Here is a 24,989-nt window from a genome sequence, read left to right as displayed (position 1 = left end):
TCTATCACATCCAACTAAAGATCATCACACAATGCCACACGAAGACAGCAGCTGACTAGCAGGCAATTATTGGTTCTTTCATGCTGAAAATGTATTTGTCCCAGAGGAATAAGGCATCTGCATAATTAGCAAAAGCAGTTACACAAAAAATAATTAGCTTGCTGAAAGCCCAGAGGGGGAAAAACTATAATTTTTCCTTCAAGAGGCTGACTAATTATATGCCAAGTAACAAAACAGAGATGCACTGAGAATCATCGAGAAATCCAACATGGATTTTAGCTTCATATTCTAGCTATAAGGGCTGCTAGTAGCCTAGCAACAAGCAGCATACTTCAGCATGCCAAAACCTCCTTCTGACTTAATGAAACACCTCAGATTACAATGCAAACCTCCCCCACCCCACTACATTTGATTCTTGTATTACTAAATGATAAAAAGCCTGGCCAAAAAAAATAATCAAGTAATTCAAGACAAACACAAAGAAGCACTAATGAACCAAGTACAGAAAGGTAAGTAAATATAAAACGTATTAATTATTTTCATAGACTTAAAATTCACATTCTGACCAGAGCTGATTTATTCAATTTATCCATGGGATCAGAAAATGTTATATTACTTTAAGCAGTCTAATAGACTGAGAAAGATTTCTTTTCATATGTGTCTTAGGAACCATTAGTTAAAAAATCTGCTTACAAAAACAATTTTCAGCATGGTTGCTAATCTCTAAATTACTCCTAATATACAGATAATGCTCTTGTCCTCTCTTTCTTTTACTTGAATCTTCAGTGAGCTGGTAGAGGAAACTGTTATCCCAAACAGGAGTCTCAGAGCTGAGACACCAGTTTTAGTAATCATTCTTCGAGCAGTTCCTCTACTGTATTTCACCATTTCAGAAGCCACTGTTACTTTCCCACCTGCCCAATACCACTATGTTCTGCACTGTCAGGTTTGACAACCACTTTCAAGTCTTGTAATCAGCACAACTCCAGTGCTTCTGGGCCAGGGCTCAGTTATGAGTGACACTTTAGCCAACAGCTTGCCCTTGGTTACCCACCTGAGCTACCCACCAGAGAAGTACAGATCCCCATACATTCACCACATTAAAAAAAAAAAAAAAAAAAAAAAAAAAGATTTTTGCTAGCGAGATGGGAAGTTGCAATATAGCTTCAGTTAACCTTTTCATTTCAGAGGCATGTGTTAACCCTAAACAACAGAAAGCACCCTTCCCCAACAGGCAAAGCATGTTACTTTTCAGCTGGGTCCGTTCTACAGCTGGTGTGCACCCAGCAAGGGGAGCCGCTCAGTGCAGAAAGCCCAACACACGAGAGTTGACACTGCTCCTTCCGCAGCGCCTTTTAAAGCCGACAAGGGCTTACAGACTGCAGTCTGCAACGAACATTTGCCAATCTGCCTCCCAAAACCTCTGGGATACACACGCAGCCTGCTCAGAGCTAGAAATAGTACATGCTAGCTACAGAAAGGGACTAGCAAGAGCTTCTAAGGCAACGTACAACAGCACCATATTGATCCAGGCCATGTGACACAAAGTTAACCTTAGCACTAGCATTACTTTTGTGTTCACCTGGTGGAGTTACTATCTAAAAGGAGTGGTATTAATGATAACAGGTAGACACCCTCATAATCAATCCCACACTCTGCCAGACCATTGTGGTTTAATCCCAGCCAGCATCCAATCTAAACCCCACACAGCCACTCGCTCACTCTCCCCCCGGCAGGATGAGAGAGAGAGAGAATCAGGAGAATAAAAGTGAGAAAACTCATGGGTTGAGATAAAAAAACATTTAATAGGTAAAACAAAAGCCGCATACACAAGCGAAGCAAAACAAGACATTCATTCACCACTTCCCATTGTCAGGCAGGTGCTCAGCCATCTCCAGGAAAGCAGGGCTCCATCACACGTAATGGTTACTTGGGAAGACAAACACCATCACTCCGAAAGTCCCCCCTCTTCCTTCTTCTTCCCCCAGCTTTATATGCTGAGCACGATGTCATACAATAGGTATGGAGTATCCCTTTGGTCAGTTGGGGTCAGCTGTCCTGGCTGTGTCCCCTCCCAACTTCATGTGTACCCCCCCCCCCCCAGCTTACTTGCTGATGGGGCTGTGTAAGACACAGAAAACACCTTGATGCTTTGTAAGCGCTGCTCAGCAATAATGAAAACATCTCAGCATTATCAACACTGTTTTCAGCAGAAATCCAACACAGCCCCATACTAGCTACTATGAAGAAAAGTAACTCTATCCCAGACAAAACCAGCACACAGGCTCAAAGGATTAACAAGACTGAGACAGCTATTTCCTGAGAAAGGCAAATCTTTTGGATGTGCAATATTTATCATCATCTTCCCTGGTGACTCTGACAACTGCTGAAAGTGTCACCTTTGTTCAAAAGCTGCAGGAGGTGTCAGGGACACAAGAAACCTGACAAATGACAAACTTAGCTTGTCTTTAGGCCATAACAAACTTGTGACCATGGGTGAAGATAAGCCTCCTTCACTGGCTTATACAACCTCAAAAAGATAAACTGAAAAGTTGCACAGAGCTGCTGACACATTAGATATGGTGAGTATGTACGCTCTGTTTGTGCCGTGCCTGAAGCATGAGGAAGAAGCAACAAACCAGCCTATAGCATTATGGGAAACTGAACTCTCTCCTCAAACACACACAAAAGAAAATATATTAATAACTAATGTTCTCATTATTAGATTCACAAGTGAGAACTGCTTTAGAATTAACTCATGCAACTACAGACTTTTTTATTGTTAGGGAAGATGAAAAGGTTCTGGCAGAGCAATGGGAGATCTTATCCTTTCCACACCTTGCTCTCTGACCCCTTAACGCTCCTCCACTCTACCCAATTCCCATTCCCCCTGGCTACTTTTTAGTGGCAATGGCCACGAAGGAGATTCAGCGGAGGAGAAGTGCTAACACACACACTCTAGGGACTGCATCCAGCTGCAGCACAAGCAAGGACAGTGAGCCATCAGCAGATCAGGTTAAGCAGAGTGAGGAAGACTGGAGTACTGTGTCTGGAAGCACAAAAAGCCTGATGATGGAATCAAGGACATGAGATAGGGTGTGTAAGGTCTCAGGCATTGTATGTGCAAGAAAGTTAAGTCTTCAAATTCATCAAACCAGTGACAGAGAAAGGGGTATTAAAAGAAAAAAAAATAATTCTCAATGAAGCCTGAAGCTACCAGATCTAATACGCAAGACAACTCTTACAACACCTCCTGTTCTTGAAACTTATACTTCATTCTCCTTCTGATACTACTAGGAAGACAGAGCAGATTAACTAAACATCAATTTTGTTTGCTGCAAGAGATACATGTATATTTCTGAACAATGGCCCATACACGTTTTCCCTAACAGAATACTTGCTCTGTGTCCATTTGAATGCCTCACCAATTGAAAATTGCTAAAAACCCCAAAAAGAATACAAGTACTTCTACTCACCACCTGAACTCTGGATCATGTTTCCAGATTTTTGGACCTCATCAAATTTTGTAAAAATTACATTCAACCTGTTTGAAAGAAAGAAATATACAATGAACAACTGAACTTAATTTTTTAGGACTCTTCTAACTTAAGATGTTATAGGACAAATTTTGCTTCACTCAGGTGATTGGGAGTACTGTCAAATCGTCAGTGTGGAGGGAAGTTATTTTAAAATAAAAATAATAATCACAATGTGCAACAGCTGATAAGAAAAACTGAGAAACAACTGATACTACAGGAGGTGTAAGAGAGATAATTCGAAATACTACATCACTGAAGATGTGACATGTAGATGCATTTCCAGCTCATTACCACTTTGCCTAACATAACTACTTGCAGAAATGCCACAAAAAACATCCCTAAAAGACAATTTCACACAACATTTGTCTTTGGCACCGACACTTCTTTCACATTCATGTCACAGGCCTGGTGGAGCAGAAGACCAGAAGATCCTTATCAGATCTCATTATTCCTTCCCAGAGAGTTTATTACTTTAAGACACACTGCAGCAGCAATGTTTTCACTGGAGAAAGAAAGGCAACAGTACTGCTTCTCCCCGCATGCACCCCACTTCTGAAACCTCTTCCCTCCCGCCTCTGTGCACTGACGTGCTGCCATCTACTCCATCCTCAGGGCCAACCATGCTCCACCCTGCACGCTGGAGGTTGCAGCAACACGTTCTTACAGCACCTGAAGCGGCAGTGGCAGAGAAACGGCTTTTGTTTTGGTGTGGAATTTATATTTTTAATAAAGCCTTGGAAATGATAATATTTACTGTGGCCTTTTTTTTCTTTATGACAGCCTTCTAGATGCATAAACAGGCTACTCTGAAGTGTCCTCTCTACACACACAGAAAGTACAGGAAAAACACCACATTAAATCTTCAATCAGTTAACTACACATCTATAATAATTTTATTGGTTTTCTAAAGATGTTGTGTCATACTTCGGCAAAGGTACAGGATTCACATTACATAAAACCTGAGTAAGCATTTGTAGCCTGAAAAACACCAAACCCTGATCCCAGGAAAAGGTTCAACCATGCTTCAACCTGAAGCCTTCTAAAGGAAGGAAGGGAATAAAAAGCAGCCCAAAAATCGTGAATGCATAAGGACATTCTCAGCTTACCGAGATTGGGGTAATCCTTTTTTACTGAGATCAGCCCTTACACGTTCACCAACATGTCTGTAAATTTCCACAAGGCTGTTTATTGCTGCATCTCGAACCTGAATGTGAGATATGAGAGGAATCAGTCATCTTAATAATTTAAATAAATCAATCCCTGCCCTCCACCTTGGAGAGAGAGATTTGCGTATTTCTTGGCAACAACAGTTGCCACTATACACATCACCACAGAGTTCATGAACGAGCTTCCATCCTTGCATTTCAGATATTAGCAGTATCAGCAGGTCTAATTTAATTGAAAAGGCAGTCAAGACATAAAATGAAAGGTTTCATACATAGGCAACACACACACAGAGCTTGGGTGCCTCTACCAAACTCCACCCATTGTGTGAAACAGGTATATTTACTGGATCAAAAAAGCAAGGAGATACAAATAGACATTATATTGCTAGTATGTTATAAAACCAACTGACTTTTAATGCCATCTTACAAACTTACCTTTCTGTGTTGATAACAAAACATGGAGGGAGGAAGGAGCAATCAGTCACCCCAGTCACCATGAATCTTGCATGTTTTACAAACTGATTTGCAAGGAATTGCAGAGAACATCCTTCCCTCCACCCAACAGAAGAGCCACAAATCTGATTAAAGTGTCACCTTTCTGTACTGAACCTCCTTCCTCCATCAGACACAGCAGGCAGAGAAAGAAAACTCTATGCTTTGCCTACAGAAACACCTATGAAGCTCTGCACTTGTGCTTCTCAGAAGATGGCCTGGCAGCTACCCAAGCACCCACACACATCAGGACTAGACACAGGATATTTTGCGGACACAAGCTAGAATCGCCTATAGGGAGTCAAACGGCAGGCACACGTGCCCTGCTTCCTACCAAAAATAATTAACACTTGACTCACGCTCATCTCACCCCGTTCTCCTGCTCCACAGCCTTCCCATTCAGCCGGTCGCTGCCGGTTTCCAAACCCCTGTGTTCACTCACGCCAGCTCTTACTCAACGGTCTTACCTCTCTCTCCTCTCTGCCCATCAGCCCCGTACGCCACCAGGCAGGGCTTTGGGACACAGCTCAGGAGGGACTCTTTGGTGTCCCCAGCTTCTGAGTACAGAGGCCCTAACCCGACAGCCAGGGAGGAGAGGTGGCAGTGCCTGCATCCAGCCTGCCCGCCCCGGGGCCCCAACCCACACCCCAGCCACAGGGGCACAGCAGCCAAGGAACACTGAGGAGCTCTGCCATACCCCCCCAGGCTGCCACTGTGCCCCCCCAGCTGGCACACACGGTGCGGCCGGCCACAGAGGTCCTCACTGCAGGATCTGGAAGGATTGCCCGAGGGTGTCAAGTTAATCAGAGGTATAGTTGCAGGACTGGGTAAACCCCATATTGACAGGGAACCCCTACTATCATACTTGCTTCAGTCTACCACAGAAATAACAAAGCTTTAATGCTCAATGTTATTTTTGAGAAAATAATCATAGTTTAAATACAGTTGTCATACCAGGTGCTCGTTGGGTTACACAAGCTCCTAAACCGCATTAGCTGAAAACAACAAAACCTAAAACACACTCATTCTGGGAAGGGCTGTAACCAAACAGCTTCCATGTCCACAACAAAAGGGGAAAAACACTGCACTTGAGCCGGATCTGTGTTTCTCCACCATCTCTCACCAAGAGAGGGCAGCATTGACCGAGCGTCGGGTCTCCCAGAGCTCGGGAGAAGGCACCGGCAGCCCAGGACCAGCCCCTGCCCCAGGACACGCACCGGTTCAACCAGGAGCCACTTTCACAGCGATCAGTTCGGGCATGGGCTTTCTGGGGATGAGACACCAGACCCGGGATAAGGGAGCAAGAGATCAGCCTCATTTCCCACTGCAGCTGGGGACTGGAATAAGGAGCTGTGCCAGGCACAGGGGGAGGCAGTGCAGAGGCAAAACGTGTCTCAGCCCTATCACCAACTCGCCAATGCAGGACCAAGGTGTCTGTGCAACAAGTCAAAGTCCTAAACCCGGTGTCCTCTCAAAGAGCAACAGTTTGCTCAGCTGTGGTTCAGCACTAAAAAGGATCCTGAACATGAAACTTCTGCCAAAACTTCTTGGAGTATCAGGTTTATCCTCCTGCATTGGCACAATCAGCAAGGGAAGGCTGCTTCACACTCAGTCCAAATCTTCAGCAAGGGGAGGCCCTGACAGCCATAGGAAGATGCCCAACTCCAGAGCCACGTAAATCCATTCCCCAGTTGGCCATCCCACGCTAAACACCCACTCCAGACCTGGATCATATGTGTGTTGGCGGGCAACAGGGATATTCAAAAACTGGTAGTACATGTTACATGACATTAGTTTGAACCCTGCTTCCCCACCCCACCTATTCTCACTAACCTCACATAATTGCATCTAATTTCAGGTTAGGTCCTGTGCAGGGCAGGACAAAAAGCATGGAGAAGTGACAGATTTTTTTCAGCAAGTATGTTCATTTGGTTTGCATTGCTGATTTAAGGTCTCCATATAGCTTGTCTTTCCTCCACTCCTCATTCAGAATCTTCCCATACAACTTCTGGCAGTGCAAGTGGCCAGGCTGTCCGACTGGTCCTGTCTGCCCTCCCTGCCCAGACTGGTTCTTCTCTGAAAGTGAAGGGTGGTGCACTGAGCCCAGAGATCCCTCAGCCTCTCTTGCATTCTGGCTTTAAGGCAAAGCAGTTCCCTTCCCACAAACGTTTTCTATTTTGTTCCCCTCACTTGCACATTCTTGTTATTCTGTTCAAGTCTTGGAGTAATTGATATACTGGTTTAGGCACACTTCAGATCTTCATGAACAGAATGTACAGAGTTCACCACCACCAGCACAATTAACTAATTTACCAGTCAGAACACAGAGCCCCACACTCACCGACAAAGCAATCAGCACAACCTTTAGAAGTGACACGCTGCAAAAGCTTACCTGGCTGTTTGGATCTCCGAGTAAGTTACATATATGTGGCACTATCTTACTCAGTGTTAAACTCTGAGCTCCAGATCTAGGAATAAAGAATAAAAGGGCACCACTGTGAGTAACAAAGCAGGCCTGTGTACATAATGTAGGTTTGCAGGAGGTTCTGACTTACGCATTGAGTGTTGCAATAAGGCAGAGGCAAATCCCTTCTCTTGTCCGGAAATTCTTGTGTTTGAATCCTCCCAGCATCCTGTCCCACACGTACTGTGGAAGACAAAAGGTGAGGCAGGAAAAAAGAAGGCAGGGGAAAAGAGGTATTTTTTTTCTTCCAGCAGACATACACCGTAACATCTCTGGAGATTAAATATAAGCTTTACATCCATCCGAACAGGACAAGACAAGAAGCAGGAAGACACTTTTAGATCTGACTAATTCTTTGTTCTGTGCTGACTTCGCAGTAACTCCCCACTAGCTAAAGCATATGTTCACTTACAGAAAACAAGTACCTTCTGAAGACCCAGAACAACTACTATGACATCCAGCCCTCCCATCCTTGGAAAATCCACTGACACTCACTGATACTCCCATGTGTATCCTCACAAGAAACAGTATTCTCGAGTGAAGCAAGTATCTTATAACAAGGCATACAGAGATGAAGCCATTTCAGACAGAGCCATGGGAGAAAACCCTCTGACAGAAAAACGTTCTTTTTAAGCAGTCAGTCAGTCACTCACACTGCAAAAGGCTGTTGAGCATACCTGAGGGTTAGCAGCTTGTTCCATGATTTTCAGCAGCAAGGTCTGATCCTGCTCCCTCACCGAGTCCTTAGAGTCTCCCAGCCTATCAAGTAAACTTGGCAGCACTGAGCAAAGAAAACAAACATCCAAATCCCTCAGAAAAAAACTGTCACAGTGGTGCAGCCCCTCTGCTCTCCCCCACCTGAAGGAGGGATCATCCCTCCCACCCTGCAGCAGAGCCTGAAACCACCTGCCTCCCCAGTGCTTTCCTGGGGAGAAAGGCAGCTTTGTGTACAGCAGCCAGAGCAGAGCCCAACAGAGCAATGGCAACACGCAGAACCCCTCGCAGAGACCCCTTACCTGTGCCAATCTGGGCCTTGAAACGATCTTGCAAGCGGGACACTAGTGCAGAAAGGATGTCAATCCCCAGGAGAACCACCTGCAAGCACAGGACAGCATTTTAGCGTGCAGCCCTCTGTCCCAGCCAACCCACAGGAGAAGGGCCCCTTCCCACCCACAGCATCGCTCAGCTCATCGCCCACTGCTCAGCTAACAGGGGTGCACAGGTATACCCAGCTCTTCCTTGCGTGGCTTCCAACAAGCAAGCCGAGTGGTTTATAAACAGAAAAGCCCCAAAATTATTGCTCCCTGTGACATTTACAAGTCAAAACTCACTGCCAAAACCTGACAAAGCCAACAACTGTGATTGCTGCTCAATGCTAAATTCATGCATACATGTGTGCAAAGTACACATACCATGGGCATAACGATTTCAGTATTTGCTGTAACTAATGTTTCTAATTAATTTTAATTACTACACTTATTATTAGAAAATGGTGTGTGCTGACTGCTGCTTAGTTATTCTCTTGCAGAAATCAAACCCAACACTTTTATGACATAACTGAAACCTGGGAAAGGCACCTTGCTTCAGAGAAGCTTCAGGACAGGTAGCGCATCAGAAAATGCATTTAATAACTTTAAAAAAAAAAACCCATATAATAAATATACCGTGTAGCTTGTATACTAAACACTTGTCAAGACCCTATAGGTGATGATCGCTCTGGTGCGAGACAGCTCTTCCTAAGTTTGTAGCGCGGCCCTGTGGTTAGCAGCTGCTGGAAGCGGGAGGGGCAGCCATGCTGCTGGGGGGGTGTCACCGGGGCTGCCCCGCTCCCGGCACATCGGCCGGCCGTCCCGGCCCCCCGGGCGCGGCTGCTGGCGCGGCGGGCGGCAGGGGGCGCGCTCGGTCGCCGCTGCTGCCCGGCCCCTTATGCAAATAACGTCCAGGGCGGCGCAGAGCACTCTGGGTAGCGCCGCCACAGCCGACAAAAAGGCTTAAACCGGCGCCGCAGCCGGCAGGGAAACGCCGCTCTGGGCGCCCGCCGAGCGGAGCGCGGCCCCCAGCCGGGCGGCGCGGGGGGAGCGGGCCCGGCGCGGCGCCGCCCCTCGCCCGGGCCTGGGGGGCGGTCCGCGTTGCCCTAGCGGCGGCGCGGGCGGGCGCCCGCCAACCGTCCTTATCTCGGGGTTGCGCGGCCGCCCGATGATCGCGTGGTGAGGGCGGCCCTGCTGACGCCTCAAGCAACACAGCGGCGCCCGCCTCGCGCGCGGCGCAATTTTTGGAACCTCGCACCGCGGCGCGTGCCCGGCGCGCTCCCTCCACCCGCCGCTCCCGCGGCTGCACGTGACCACGGCCCTGCCACGCGCCGGCGGCGGCTGCGCCCCCTCGCCCGCGGGGCCCGGCCCGGCGCCCTCCCCGCAGAGAGCGGGCGGCCGCTCCCGAGCGGCGGCACCGCCGCCGCGTCCCCCCCTCGCCCAGCCCGTCTTCACCCCCCTGCGGGGGCTCGCCGCGCTGCGGTCGGCCCATAAGCCCCGGTTGCCACCCTCAGCTCGTCGCACGGATTCACAGCGGCACGGGAGCAGTAACAGCGCGCAGAGGAAACCGCCCACTCGGTGTCAAGTCTCCCGAAAAGAAACTTCCTAAATACAAGCACCTGCGTCCTAACTTCTCCCAACAGACTTCACCTTCTCCAAACAGCTCCTGCAGTCTTCTCCCATCCCAATAACGGATCCTTCAACCATGTCCCTTCTTTTATTTCAACATCATTTGCAGCCTGCCGACAAGATCTAGAATCTATCCCTATGCCAAAGGAGAATTTTCCTCATGCTTTTATAAGCCGTGTTTCGTTTTCACATTCATCTTGCACACTGGGTTTAATCCACCATTGACAAATGCTCAGCCAGCTCCAGAGCCAGCTGCCTTAAGCCCTATCACTGCCTGCGCGCCTGCCAGCTCGCTCGGCTCCTCCCGGCTGGGGTACGGCAGCAGGGCCCCAGCAAGAGGATGGGTTTAGGTCCTCATCAGCCGAGAGATGCTTTTAAGGAAAGTCACTGGGGTCACAGCCGGCTGGCCAGAGCCCCATCGCAGCAGCATCCTGCACTGAGGAGTCAGTGTGCTGCCTTCGATTACAGAGGTGTGCCCCGGGGATAAGTCTGATCCTGGGAGAGGAAGGGATCCATCTCTTCTTCAAACTGCCTGCAAGCCAGAAGGAGCCAGGGGAACTCATCACTCAAACATTTGAGGAAACACATGCACAGTGCAAACATCACCAGTTACCCTGCAGCTCACCCCCAGGATCAGACGGGGAGGATGAGCTAAGCCTCCCAAGACTTTCTGCTGTTGTGTTGATAGAAATGGAGAGCTAATCAGCACGGAGATTACAGTGGTGGCTTGGACAGCTACTGAGGAAACAACCACTGAGGATGATCAGGTGTTTTCCCCTCCATGCTGGATTCATTTATCAACCCTGATGTGCCACCTGCCTCAAACTGCTGAAGGTCAGAGGCAGGAACCTGCAATTGTGTATGGATTGAGAGACCCAATGGATCATCAGAGACACAGCTAACAGAAAATCCGGGGCGGGCCTGGCACATGAATGAAGAATGAATTGAATTCCAGCCCCTGTTGCACTGGACTGCCTGCACTGAAGAGCCCCCACCCCAGTTTGCCGCTGAAGCAGTTACCCAAGTGCTGCCTGAATGAACGCACACGGGTGACCAGGAGGAACCGCAGGAGCTCTGCAGGGGACTGTCAGCAGGGCCAGAGCAGCCGTGGGCCCTGCCAGCAGCCACCCCCTTGCTGTGATCTCGCAGCACTCCCCTCCCCGGGGAAGCCAGCCCGGCAGGCACCGCTCCACACTGAGGCACAGGCAGGGCAGCTCTCCACCCGAAATTCCAGGTTAACGCTGCGGTGCTGACAACTACAGAGCTATCCCAGGCCTTTACATCAGCACAAGTCTTGTTTCATGCTCCAAACAAGGTAGGACACAACTGACTGGTGTGTCTCTAGCACAGAGGTCCCCAGCCCTCGGCTGAGGGAATACCAGGTCAGCAGCCACTGCTTTTAGCCCCCTATTTTATATGGGCCCCAAAAGGTGTGATCTTGGGTCTCCCAAAGCCACTGCAGAAATACACAGCGGCACAGCTCTAGGCCTGCAGCACCGCCACTTTGCTTATTTGACTCCTGAGGGTCCCCAAGACAGTCAATAAAGCAATTTGTGCCATCCACTATTCAGCTCAACTGGCATCTGCTGCTGCTTTGTAATGTCTCCGGGTACTTTCTGTAGGCACTGGGGTCTGTCAGCAGCCCTTCTCCTTGCCTCTCTCCAACTGCCAGGTCTCAAGGCACCATCATTCCCAGTAAAGAAGGCTGCTCTTAGTTCCCAGGTTGCAACACAGCCTTTTCCAATGCAGAAAATGTTGTGGGGGTTTGGGGTATTTTTGGGGTTTTGTTTTTTTAAGAGGTCACCAAAAACTTACTTCAAAGAACTCAAAGTATCTGTCCTGGGTGGCACTGGAAGGCCTGCAGGCAGCTCTACGTATCAGAGAGCAGACAGCCCACCATCTGCTCTAACAGTAAGTGCTCACCAAGCACGACAGACAAATAAATGCATCCAACACAGCTTAAAACAAGACACACGTAAATGCACTCCCACAAAGGGCAAGAAAGCAAGCTGCACCATCCAGTACCAGCTGATCCAGCACCAAGTGACCAGAGTGAATCACAGCCTCAGGCTACCCTACACTATAACACAGCAGCTCCAGACTGCAGTGGAGAAGAGATGAGCCCTCCCCTCCACCCTCTGCACCAACCTTTATCCCGCACCCCTTGCAGGGAATCAACAATGGGCTGGTTTCACTCTGCTGGCTTCCTGATGGACCTTCCACATCTGCCAGCTCAGGACCCAAACAGGAATGGGGGAGACACAGTTCCTACCCCAGCTGTGTCACCAGCTTGCTTTGAGCCGTTTCCTCACCTCCAACACTGTGGTGACACGGCTTGGCTATTTGGAGTATGTTGGAGCATTCGAGCTCAGTTTCCTCACTCCAACACTTTGGAGTCTGTGAGGTTTCTCTTGAAATAGGGAAGGGAAGACAAACTTCCAAATCTCAATGTGCAAAAAAAAAAACCTAAGATAATTCAACCAGGTTTTTTGAATACTTGCTTAGATAATCTTGTGGATTCATAAGCAAAGACATGGAGAAGCACTTGCATACTTTAAGTAAGCTTAATATATTTGTGAAAAAGGAGAACACTTCAATTACGCATTGAGAAGCCCAAGACAAGCACCAATGCCACCCATTTCTGTCTGCCTGATGACTGGTGTTAATCAGTCAGGGAGCAGCTCTAATGCCACAAGACATGAAACATCCACCACAACTGAACTAGGCACCCAAGACCAAGCAAGAGCTAAAGCTAGGGAACATCTGCCAATTTAGTTTTGAAGCCAGGTATGTACTTTGGATCTGCTCAGAAATAAAACTCCTGGCAGACAGAAAAACATGAAGATAGTTTATGAAATGCTGACTGCTGTACTCCACCTGCATGCGAGTATAACCACATCCAACCTGGAGGAGCCCCTCTCCTTCTGCCGTCCCAGCAGTTAACATCTTGTGTTGCAAGGCAGGATCACATCTGCACTGGCTGCGTGAGCGCGTCGCCCCAGCCCAATGATCCTAGTACAGACACAGGCCTTAGGAGCTGTTCTATACAACACAATTTGCAAAACCAACACCAGCAAACAAGGCAGCAACAGTAGCGCAACTGCTTTTACTGGCATGACTACAAGCTGTGGTCAAATAGCTTGTATAACAGGGAGAAGACTTGGAATAGTTATTCATTCCAGGGTTCTTTCTCTTGATCCACGAGATACCATCCATTCTGTCACAGACACCACCTTCAAAATCCACAGTATTTTGGACTCTGGGGCATTGATTTGCCATTCAACACAGCAATGCCTCAAGAGAATGGCTGCTTGGTTTGGAGATGCAAGTTTTTTCATTGGAATGTGGACCATGATCTCTTGGAGTAGCTTCCTGGAGGAAAAATGCCCCTTTTATGTCTGATCATCTACAGACAGATTTCTAAATCAGTTAAATTTTCTAAATCTCACAAAGTAATATGGGAATTTATATTTCCAAATGGAGCAACCCTATAGTGAGTTTTCTTATTTTAAGATACTGAAGAGAGGCAAACCATCTGTTTTGGATTTAGAAGAACAAAAACAAGAGCTACAAAAACCTTTCAGAAGTTTTTTCTGCCCTCCTATACAGCTGATCGGAGCTTCTCTGCCCAGAACATAGAATTATACTACGCAATACCGGATCAGAGACACTACCTAGAGCAGAGGATAGTTGCAGTGGGTCAGGAACACCCCTGGCAATCTGTCCTTAGCTGGAAGGGAAGCTGAATCCTGCGCACTGGAGAGTATCAGCACCAAGGGGCTCCTTAGAGCACTGCATGCAACTGTTGAGCACATCAGACTAGCAGCACACTTACAGACCTGACAGGATTTAAGCCACACAACAGCTTTCATCTCTGTATCCCTTTCCCCAGTCTCTCCTACCTCATGCTTGAAGACCTTTTCTCTTCTGGCAGAACATCCAGAGCTGCCTTGCTCTTCCTTCCCCACTGTGAATCCATCCCCTGCAGTACACTGGCCCATGAAGATGGCCCATGACAACAGCCCTCTAAAGGCAGCGAAGCCCAGGCTGCTTATGCTGTCTCTGCCGTGCCACTATCTCCAAAGGAAATCCAGGAGGTACTGACTGCCCTGCGCATCTCCACCCAGACAAATTCCCACATCTCCACCACTTGCGGTCTCCACTCAGTCCCAGGCTCTGTGCAACATCACCCTGCAAGCTCATCTTCCCTGCACCTCCATGCTAACACCACCTTAGGCTCTCATGACTGCAGCTGACCCTTGCAGGTCAACTGTCTCCTCTCCTCACTCTAATGACAGCCAATACAATCGCACAGTCCACACACAACAGCCCCAACCGTCTGCGCCTCTGGTGAGCACCTCACTTGTACAACACAAGGAACAACACAAGTTCCCACAGGTCATCTGGGACTGGAGAGGAGGGAAAACTGCAACCAGCCCATCTCCTTAATGTAACCAGCCCACTGCTTTAATGTAACACAGAGCTCAGAGCACATCTCAGCACTTTTAAACTACTGCTTATAGAAAAACCTATCAACCAGCAGCATCTGTAAATTAAGGACCGCTGCTCATGCCAAAGTTCAGGGGACTGGCTTATTTGATGCCAACTCACCCAAGCTCCAACGATGCAGCACTGTGCAACAGTGATCAAGGTTAGTAAAGCCTATGTGGCAAGGTTTAGACTGGATATTAGGAAGCACTTCTTTACAGAACAGGTTGTTAGGCATTGGAATGGGCTGCCCAGGGAGGTGGTGGAGTCCCCATCCCTGGAGGTGTTTAAGGTTGACTTAGCACTTAGGGATATGCTGTAGTTGGGAACTGTCAGTGTTAGGTCAATGGTTGGACTGGATGATCATCAAAGTCTTTTCCAACCTAGACAATTCTGTGATTCTGTGACTACCTACCAGGGCTCACTGCTGGACTGACAGAAACAGCAGAACCAAAACACCCAATGAAACTACCAACATTTGTAAAATAAGCAAAAACCTGGTTATTGAAAGTTCTCCTCCATTTACAGATCTGGGAAAAGATGAGCAACTCAGTAAATAATGCGTAGGTCTAGAGGGAAATAAATCCCAGAAGGACTAAAGGTCATTAAATGTTAGGAGGTATTAAGAAAAAGTTGTCAGAAATGATCACTGTAGGGATGTATTTTTATAACTACTGTTAGGATGCAAGGGCACCTTTCTTATGCAAAAGCAAAAAACCCCAATAACTGTTTTCTGGATCCAGTAAAACAGCCAGTGAAAACCCCAGTTGTCTCCTGATGTAAGAGCTGGAGACTTGGCAGAAGACATGAGAAATTCAAAGCAATCCAAGGAAATTCACCACAGAACAAGAAGTTATCACTACAGAAATTCCACAAAGAAAAATGCAAGAGGATGCTTAAAAGAACATGATCATTCTGAAATATGGACATCTGCTTCCAGGAGAGCTGACAAGTATGTCCTAGGCGAAAGAGCTGAGCGAGCGAGCCCCACACTGCTCCCTGCCCTGCCTCTGCTCAGGGGAACTGAAGGGCTGAGTTCCAAAGGATAACAAGTTCACCCTCTTTTGCAAAGATTCTGCACTGGTCCTTGAGTGGTTGCACATAACCATAATGGGAAGGAGCAGCATGTAACCACTGGGCTCTGTCCAGAGGACACAGAGGGAATCACAAGTTGCAGAATCACTGCTGTGGAACACCGGTGGCTTTTCTAGCCTGAGCAAGGTCAAAGCTGAAGACAGCACAGCAGGTAAATCACTACTGACACAAACTACAGCCCATGCTCAGTCTCCAGGGAAGCAGCACTCACGGTAACACATCAGGTAACACAAAGTTTGCAGCTGAAGGCAGAGTCCCAATTTAAATCACAGTGTCTCAATTACCCCAAAACACTGCTGAAAAACAGCCGCAGCAAACATTGTTTCAGTCACGCAGTCCTGTTTTTGCAGCGCCTTACAGGTATGAGTATCTGCATGGCAGTACTCAAGTGTCAGACAGACTTAAGTGTCTTCACATAAGCCAACATCAAAACAAAACACCTGCACTACCAACTACTGTTGCCTTCGGTTCCTCACCACAAAGCAGATCTTAGTCACAAACACTGCCACGATTCTGCACATTTCCATTGCCTCCAGCTGAGCACTTCCAGCCAGGTCCTCAGCCAGTAAGGAAAAATGGATGTAGCTTTCTGAGCAGCGGTGAGATCATGCCTGTGTGCATCAGCTGGGGATCAGGCCCACCACATCCTTGAATGATCTGGTAGTTTTGGTGACAAGTTGCATCTCAGGAGCTCAAGGCAAAATGAAGCATCATACAATGAGTGCTAGAATCTCTCTTACAGAAAAGCAACAAGAATACCTCAGGGAAAGGACAAAAGCCATTGCAGTGCCCTGATTGTTTTTCATGGTTAAACTGAAAGCCTTTATTATGGCAACTAGTAAATTGCTAGTGTAGCAATGTGCCTTATTAAAAGACCAGGTTGGTTTACCTAATAAAAGTGTTTTCCCCTTCATTAGTGGCAAAAGCCTGATACAGTGCACAGAGAAAGCAAGAACTCACTGGTAACCCGCCTTTGGGCAGAATCATATTAGCTGGAGCATCCCAAAGCTCCTAGCACAGAAGCAACTGACTCCGACTCCATCTCTAACACCTACAGGAATAGAAAGTGCTTAGCCCACTTCAAAACTGAAACAGAAGTGCTTCTGAGAGTTTAGACAGCATCTGGAAAAAACAAGGCAAACACACAGCCTAGCAGATAATCACCAACAGTCTTCTCTGCTCCCTTAGGGCTCAAGAACAGTAACAAGAATTGTGAGGATGCTCAGATATCCAGCTACCCACCTTGACCACAAGTTCCCACGCTTTTGAACATCTGCACTTCCAGATTACACCATTCAATATAAGCTTTTATGAGGAACAGCAATCCTGCGAAGCAGTGATGACAGACTACACGGACAGTCTCACCAGGAGAGCACCAAATAGGTGCAAACACAGCCAAGACCCACCAGCTGCTGGTAACGTGAGAAAAAGCTGGGAATCTCTCAGGGAGGCTGATCAGCCCCTGTGGTGAGGAGTCGACAGAAGCTGACTTGAGTAGGGCAGAGGGTAGTTACCAGATGCTGACATCTCTTGCTAGGTCACAGCTAATGAAGCTTTTTTCTTGCCTTGTTTGGGAAAAGAACACATGCAGGAAGAGTCCAATACCATTTTCAGTAGCCACAGCTTTTGCTAAACTCCAGAAACACCTGAAGCTTCCACAGGAGGTCCCAGCCCTGCACAGTAAGGCTGCTGGTTCAGTGTCTACCATACATACTCTCCTACACCCTTGAGAAAGGTCTCCAGACATAATCCACAACAGCCTAATAGTACAACAAAGAGCTCCACTGAAAAAAGGAGAAGAAAGGTTGAAGATGCTTTTGTTAGCTGCAGGAAGACAGACAATAGCCCAAGTAAGTGAAGAGATGGATGCTACCTCAAGAAATGGGCCACAGGTGGCAGAAGGAAGGCTTCCTCCACAGAGGAATTCCTGCAAAGCTGCTGCTTTAGCCCACTGAAATCTTTTCATCCAAAGGAGACTGTAGAGCTGATGCTCTGACCAACTAGCCACATGGAAAACCTTTAACAACCTCTTAAGACAAGGGCAATGGCTTCTACATCTGCTTAAATTACAGCTTTGGTAATTACAAAATCTCCACCTGGAATTCCCCCTCAGGTTCTGCCTGAAAAGTCCTTTCTTCACTCTCCATTGCTAAGAACTGCTGGAAAGTGCTGCCAGTGCTGTAGCACTCTAAGAGCCAAGTAAATAAGCAACTGATTTTATAGCTCCTAAAAAGCCTGAGAGGTTTAACTCTTTAGGAAGAACAGCCCCAAGTACTATGCTGGAGAGTGCAGTTGGAAGAAAAGATGAAAGTCAGACTACGCTTAACCACAGAAAGGGAAAGAGGCTCTGTATGTTCTTCTCACCTTCAACCATTAGACAATATAAATTTGCAGCCAAAGAAAATCACCTCTCACTGCAGACAGACACAACCCATAATGTGAGGCTAGGACAGAGCTGGCTGTGCTAGCAGCAAACAAGCAGCTCAGAAACAAGAGAATCCAAGCAAAACTTTACATAAAAAAACCCAACACACACACACCAAAAAAAAAACCAAACCAAAAAAACCCTGCTCTTGCAGCATGTCCTGCAAATCTTCAGGCAAGTTTTACATGACAGACGCAACAAGTGCTGTTCATAATTCAAGGACAGCTCTTCCAGTAGCCAGCATCACAAGAGAGAATGATTTCAAGATGTGTGACAAAACAAATGCAGAGCTTCCAGAGATTTCAGAACCAAGTGGGTCCCAGACACATGAAGGACAGAGCCAAATGTGCTGAGAAGCGCAAAGACGCCAGCCTTCGGGACTAAACAGCATCATGTTCAAGTATAGAGAACCTCTCAACACATGCTGCCCTTCTCTGCTGGACCTACACCTTCTGCTCCCATTCCCTTTGCGCTGGTGAAGCTGCAGTGACCCATGTGGCATTGGCAAGTGCTACCCTCAAGGGACATCTTCAGCAGCGTGTCACAAGGCCTTCCTTCACAGAGAGCCCTGGAGAGGTGACAGCACATTTCAAATGCTTTTCTGGCCCATTCAGGAAAGCCCAGAGGATGACCCTTAGAGGCATGGCTTAAAATACTTCTCAGTCTCTCCTACACCAGTGAGGGGTGCACCTGAGCTAGATCTAACCCAGCACCTACAGCAGCCACAAGATCTAGCACAGCCCATACAGCAAATGCGATGCTTCTTCCCACAGCTTACTGTTCAGACTGTCAAGACAGGAAAGTGAAGACTGAAAGCTACTGGTTTAAGATGTTCATTATATCAGTTTCTTCTTTTATCATTCTCTTACTCACCCCAAGGCACAGTTAAATGTTGTTTTTCAATGCATGTAAAACAACTTAAACAGAAAACTTCCAGAGGCTTACTATCAGTGCTATACCAGTGACTTCAGCCAAAACCAGGACCCCAGAAAACCCAGTGCCACAAGAACACTGAATGGGACAGTCCCAGTCCCAACCTGCTCACCTGAGCATGCCTATGCAGGTAGAACCAGACCCCACATCAGCAGTGGGGTCACCACACCAGTGCCCAACTGCAAAAGCTGGGCCGCTGTCACTGTGGCACCCTGCAGGGGCAAGTGGCCAGGGACATTCGACTGCCAAGTGACACAACTGGCCCAGGCCTAGCACCCTGCAGACCTCTTCACACAGCTTGGGGCTCAGCAGCTCCAACCAGCCTATAACCCATGCAAGCCTCTCAACTATCACTCTCTTACACCCAGCTTTCAGCATAGTTCTTGATCAGTTTGGGCACCATTTTTAATATCTTTTAAGTTCCGGCAAGTAGATGTATTTCAAGAATTTGATCTATCTGGTCTAGGAAACAATCAATGAAGAAAAAGATTCTGTCCCTGCCCATTTAAAAGCTAATGCTGACTTTGAAGGCAATGCTTTCCACTTGCTCCAGAACTAAACCCCACATGCCACTCAATACAGAAGAAATGCACATTTTTCTCCTTCCTAAAGATGCTCCTCTCCTCAACTCCTTCTGACCTGTGCATCTGTCCCTTTGTCTTTTTGGCTGTCGTCATTGAGATCTGGAGCAACAGCTGAAGCATTGCTCTACTGAGCTCTCAAGAGAATAAAACATGTTTTCCTCCTTCAGACCAAAACCAGACAACATTTTAGTTGTTTCTAACAGATACTCAATTATATGACAGCATAGTGTGGCACAATGCATCTAAATTAGGGCACACCCTTGGGCTACACCGGTGCATGGTATGTGGTCAAAAATCCAAAAAGGTTTTGCAATCTCAGGCAAGCTACCTATCCACAAATATCTAGGGCCCGAGACACCCACACACAAGCAAGGCTAGCTTTCTTGCCTTGGCACTTAAACACTGCAGATGTCTGCAGAATTACTCCAGAGCAGAAGATGACGTGCTCCCACTGTGCTGCAGTTATGCTGTGTACTTGTGGCTTTTCTAACAGGCTGTCTGGAAAACCTGATTCCATACATATAAGACTCCACACCATCCTACTCGCCTGATATTCCAGGTCTGAAACAGGTGACGGTCATCATCATGGGACAGCTTTTCAACAAAATCAGCCTGGAAACAGTTATACTGGCTACTGTAGTCCTGTTGGAAACCCACTGCTATAAAACACTCACGTAATTGGCACCCGTGGACACCCAGCCACAGGCAGACCCAGGCGAGCAGCCCAGCAACAGCCAGTTCAAGATCCAACTTGAGACACAAGGGTGAGCTGACAGTAGTGAGACTCAGCTCAATCAGTGCCCATGTCATGTCTGTTCCTGTGGCTGAAGCACTCCAGTCTCCAGAGCTGCTAAACTGGTAAGACACTTTACAGAAGAAAAAAAAAAAAAAAAAAAAAAAGGAAAAAAACCCAATACAAACACCACAAGGGAAGAGAAAGAAATTCATCCTGCACTGCTTGAAGGAGCCAGTGTTTTCTTAATGGGAAAGAACAAGCCATCTGAGCAGCTGATAGCACAAGTGGAAAACCAAATGGAAAATTATAGGGACAAACCACATAAATTTTGGCTTCTATATCCAGCTCTAGAAACACATTTAAACAAGTCAGGCAATTAGTTCCTATCAATGCTCTAGCACTGCAGCTACACAAACAAGCATTCCCTCATGTTAGAGGCTTCCACAAATTCTTGTGGATTATTACAAGAAAGGAATTAATTAAATGTTCAACTAAATCATTAGCTCTTGGATTAATTATCTTAAATGGAACTCTTAAGAAACTAAAATACATCAGAGGAACAGAAGCTAGAAATGTAATACAAGCTGCCACTCAGTTCAGTGCAGGGTACCCTGGGAGACCACAGCCAGATGAAAAAGGTCACTCCTGGGCAGGGTATTCACCTTCTGCAATGCTCTTACTACATTTTTCTCTCCTTCACAACTCCCATCATTATTTTCAACCTCTCAAAGAACGAGCTGAATCCAGTGTTTAAATAACCATTCTGATTATAACTTTAGAAGATCGGATGCCTTGTTTTGTAATTCTGTTATTTTCTCAGGTCTGTTCTCACTTGGACACTTGTTACCAAGAACAGCTTCAGAACTTTCTGCTGAACAGGATATACTATATATTTATGCAAGCAGATAATAGCACATAAAAATACTAATAAAAATGCAAAAAACCTTAAGAATCTGGATATAGCTTAGTAAAAAAGGCTTCCCCCCACCATGCTTGGGGGGAAAGGAAGGGGTTTTTTTGCCTGAACATTGCAGAAACTTGAAGCAACACTGAAAAGTAACTCTAAAGAAGAATAAATGCAGCCTGTTCAATTTGAGTTATTTTTTCACCTCAGAGGAGAAAGGGAACAACAATTTCCCAAATTGTTCCTTATAGTTAAAAATCATCGTTTTGTTAAAGGAATATAAAAAAAAAAATATTTGTAATTTGCCAAGGAAGACATTCAAGAGACTGAGCTGTCCCCTGTCATCACAGGCACATTCAAAGGTGGATTTATTTATTTAGTCTCTGAGAGACTGTAAGGGAGGCTTGGTGGAAGTGCCATCTTAAACTGAAATATGCAGCACCCAGAGGCACCAACACCTCTAAAAATGTGCCCTTCACATCTCTGAAATATTTTCATTCTACACCATCTAATCTCTTTTTATTCATATAAGCCTTCCTGCTCCTGTAACTTCAAAAGTGGTTTCTTGTCTTAGAGACACCTATTTCCAAACTGAAGAATACCATTAGTATTAGGTTTTGTCTTCTGTAAAGCAACACCTTTTACACAGCAGGGGAAGCATGGTCATTCTGAGAACTCCCAGAACAAAGGTCTGGTATCCTGTGAATTTTGAAATAAGACAGACTCAACGCTGAACCAGACAGCGTGCCGTTGTTAGTTAACCTGAGACAAAAAGGATGCCAGATTGTTTCCTCCCATTCCATTCAGCACTACTGCTCATTCTATACAAAGTTAAATGACACAATAGTTCTTTAACCTTTAGCAGAAGAATAGGGCTCACCAATAAAATCAGACTAGAAGGGGTCTCCAAAGGCCAACTAGTTTAACACCCTCCCCACCTCGCTGCTCCAAATTAGATCAGGTTAGTCACATTTCTACAGAGCATTTTGTTTTACTTGATTCTTAACATATAGGCTTTCAGCTGTCATTGGCTTCAAATGTTAATTAAAACTTGAAACAGTTCTATATATTCTAGTGTGAATTCATGACTTGATTTAATGAGCTTCTGTGTCACCACCAGTAAGACCTTGCTGGCAGACTGTGAAACAAGAAAACTAATTTTTTTTTTAATCCTTCTCTAGGTACACTAGTATAAGTCAGGCAACAGTCTGTAGCCCTCAAATACTCCAGCTACATGATCTGATCCATTACAATCTTGGGCTTCAACAGGGTTTCATGCAGGTATAAAGGATCCGCAACATGGATCAGACAGCAAGATCAGCACACACACGTCAAGTGCCATACCAAGAACTGGTACATTTTTTTTCAGCAAAGAAATGACATTGGGCTTTCGTTTTTTTTATCTAGGAGTTTTTGTTTAACTTGACATCATATGATAAAAGTAAACATATTCAAAGTCACACACAGTGATAGGCTCCAATTACTACTCCTCTCTCTCTCATCCTGTCTCAACAGCAACTTTGTTCAGAAGGGGGAGAGATTGCTGCCGGCAAGTGTCTTGCAGTCTATGGCACAAAGACTATTTCAGAAGGACTGGAGATTGAGTTTCACAGATTTTAATTATGTCAGACTAGAAAACATCATTTAGAGAAAGGGGAGTTAAGATATTGCAATGCCCAAGGATAACATCGAGAAACATAACGTGCTTTCCTGATAACACTGCTTGTAGTGCAGGTGAGAGATCAAGTGGTTGCTTTTTCTTCAGCGCAGACATTGTAAGAAAAGTCAAGCAAATCAGTTGCTGAATCTTCTACAAAATGAACATCACCAACTGATTAGTAAGGAGATCCAGCTACAGTTACATCTCTTCTTGCCCTCTGTCGTCTTCATCCTATAGGTTAGTAACGTTGCACCCTACCAAGATGGGAAATATAAACTAGTGTTTTTCAAGACTTTTCATATCCTCATGTGGAACTACAGAGCATTATTCCTATCATAAACTTGTCATGCTGATGTCTAGCAGTACTGCCTGTGGAAGTAACTATTACTTGGCTACTTCATATACATCTGCCTGCAGCGTTGGGCCTGTGCCAGCATGCAGTCCACAAAGTTCAGCCTAAGATCTATACATGCAGGAAAAAAAAAAAAATCCATGCAGAGCTACTCGTACACTCACATCACCATTTAAAGAGATTTCTTCTTCCTCCTTCAAAGGACTTGAATTTTTTGAGCACACACATATACATTCTGTTCCTTGTCTTCAAATTCATACATCAAAGACGCTGCCACAAACACGAAGCAACACACAGATTCTTCATTAACTCTTTCTTTAACAAAAAGAATTGCAAGGGATGTGCACGTCCTGCACTGTTATATCTTGACTTTTTACATCAGCCAAAGGTAAGGAATTCAGATTTGCTGCTACGGGCCAGATTCTGACCCATCAGACTAGCATAAATCCAGAATCTGAAGACAGTGTCTGCACTCAAATTCTCCTCAGAAACACAACAGGGCAATCAGCAGTCACTGTGCATTTCTTACCTTTTGATGACTTAATTCAGACCTTAAAGGTCACTTACATTTTATTAGGTAGGGGAAAAATAGTTCCAGAAACAGATTTTTAGCTACTGAACTGCTTCACTTTACTAGGTAGATTCTATGCTCTTTAAAGAGTTGCCCAATTATGTGCTGACCTTACATACACTTTGATGGTTTAAGAGACTCATTAAATAATCCAAGACAGCAGAAACTTTCTTTTGCAAGGCAGATTAATTCAGTTGCATTATTTTTTTCCATAGAATTCTTCTTGATGACTAGATAATTAGGACTAGAACTTGGATGCACCATCAACAACTCCCTTTTATCACTTGTCCCCAGCAAGAAACACAGGGTCCCAGGCAAAATACCCAGGGAAAGCAATCTCGCTCCCTGCTCCTCAAAGCTGAGTACAAAACCCCTTCTTGGGAGCGTTTGAAAAGGGCTATAACACTACTCGGCACCAGCACCGATTTTATTGTTCCTTTCGCCCTTACAAAGCAGCATGCAGGCAAACAGCACCCTTATAGCCTACACTGTCTCTGCAACGACATGAAGAAATTTTGCTTCTGACTTCAGAGGGGAACTGGTGCACTCCCAGCTTCATCTGACTCTAGGGACCACAAAACAAGACTTGCAGCAGAGCCAGGATTAGGCTCCCAGGTCTGCTTCCCAAGCCTTTGGTTAAGTCTTCATCCCCCACACAGGAAATGTGGGTCTGAACCATCTCTACCCACAGCTCCTGCAACTGGAGACAACAGCAGTGGGCAAACTGCACTAAACCTGGGAGGTGTCAAACAGCAACATCAGAAGAGATCTTAATTCAGCCCTCTGGTGTTGGTAACCCACGACCTAGCCCACATAAAATGGATTGATAGAAACTGTTACAACATGAGTTCATTTTTGCTACTAATGTCCTGCCTTTGAGTGAGTGATCTGCCACCATGCCCACCTAGTAAAAGCCTGAAGGT

At 46.1% G+C, this 24,989-nt stretch overlaps 1 protein-coding gene and 1 non-coding gene across 2 annotated transcripts in view; one reads left to right on the top strand and one right to left on the bottom strand.

Annotated features, from left to right (window-relative positions):
* Positions 1-24,989, bottom strand: part of CLASP1 (cytoplasmic linker associated protein 1) — a 187,536-nt gene that overhangs the window by 123,318 nt on the left and 39,229 nt on the right. Inside the window, exons 3-8 of the mRNA XM_074911577.1 lie at positions 8,678-8,756; positions 8,339-8,442; positions 7,753-7,844; positions 7,590-7,665; positions 4,646-4,743; positions 3,477-3,544 (exon numbers count right to left, since the gene is read on the bottom strand). Coding sequence (XP_074767678.1) covers positions 3,477-3,544; positions 4,646-4,743; positions 7,590-7,665; positions 7,753-7,844; positions 8,339-8,442; positions 8,678-8,756 — 517 coding nt within the window. The remainder of the gene's footprint in view (positions 1-3,476; positions 3,545-4,645; positions 4,744-7,589; positions 7,666-7,752; positions 7,845-8,338; positions 8,443-8,677; positions 8,757-24,989) is intronic.
* Positions 9,825-9,941, top strand: LOC141962875 (U4atac minor spliceosomal RNA). Its single transcript, XR_012634006.1, has one exon. It is a non-coding gene; the product is annotated as a U4atac minor spliceosomal RNA (small nuclear RNA).

The sequence above is a fragment of the Athene noctua genome, chromosome 7 (genome assembly GCF_965140245.1).
Source record: "Athene noctua chromosome 7, bAthNoc1.hap1.1, whole genome shotgun sequence".
Classification (NCBI taxonomy): Eukaryota; Metazoa; Chordata; class Aves; order Strigiformes; family Strigidae; genus Athene; species Athene noctua.
The sequence above is the reverse complement of the archived record's forward strand: the minus strand, read 5'-3'. Positions and strand labels throughout refer to the sequence as shown.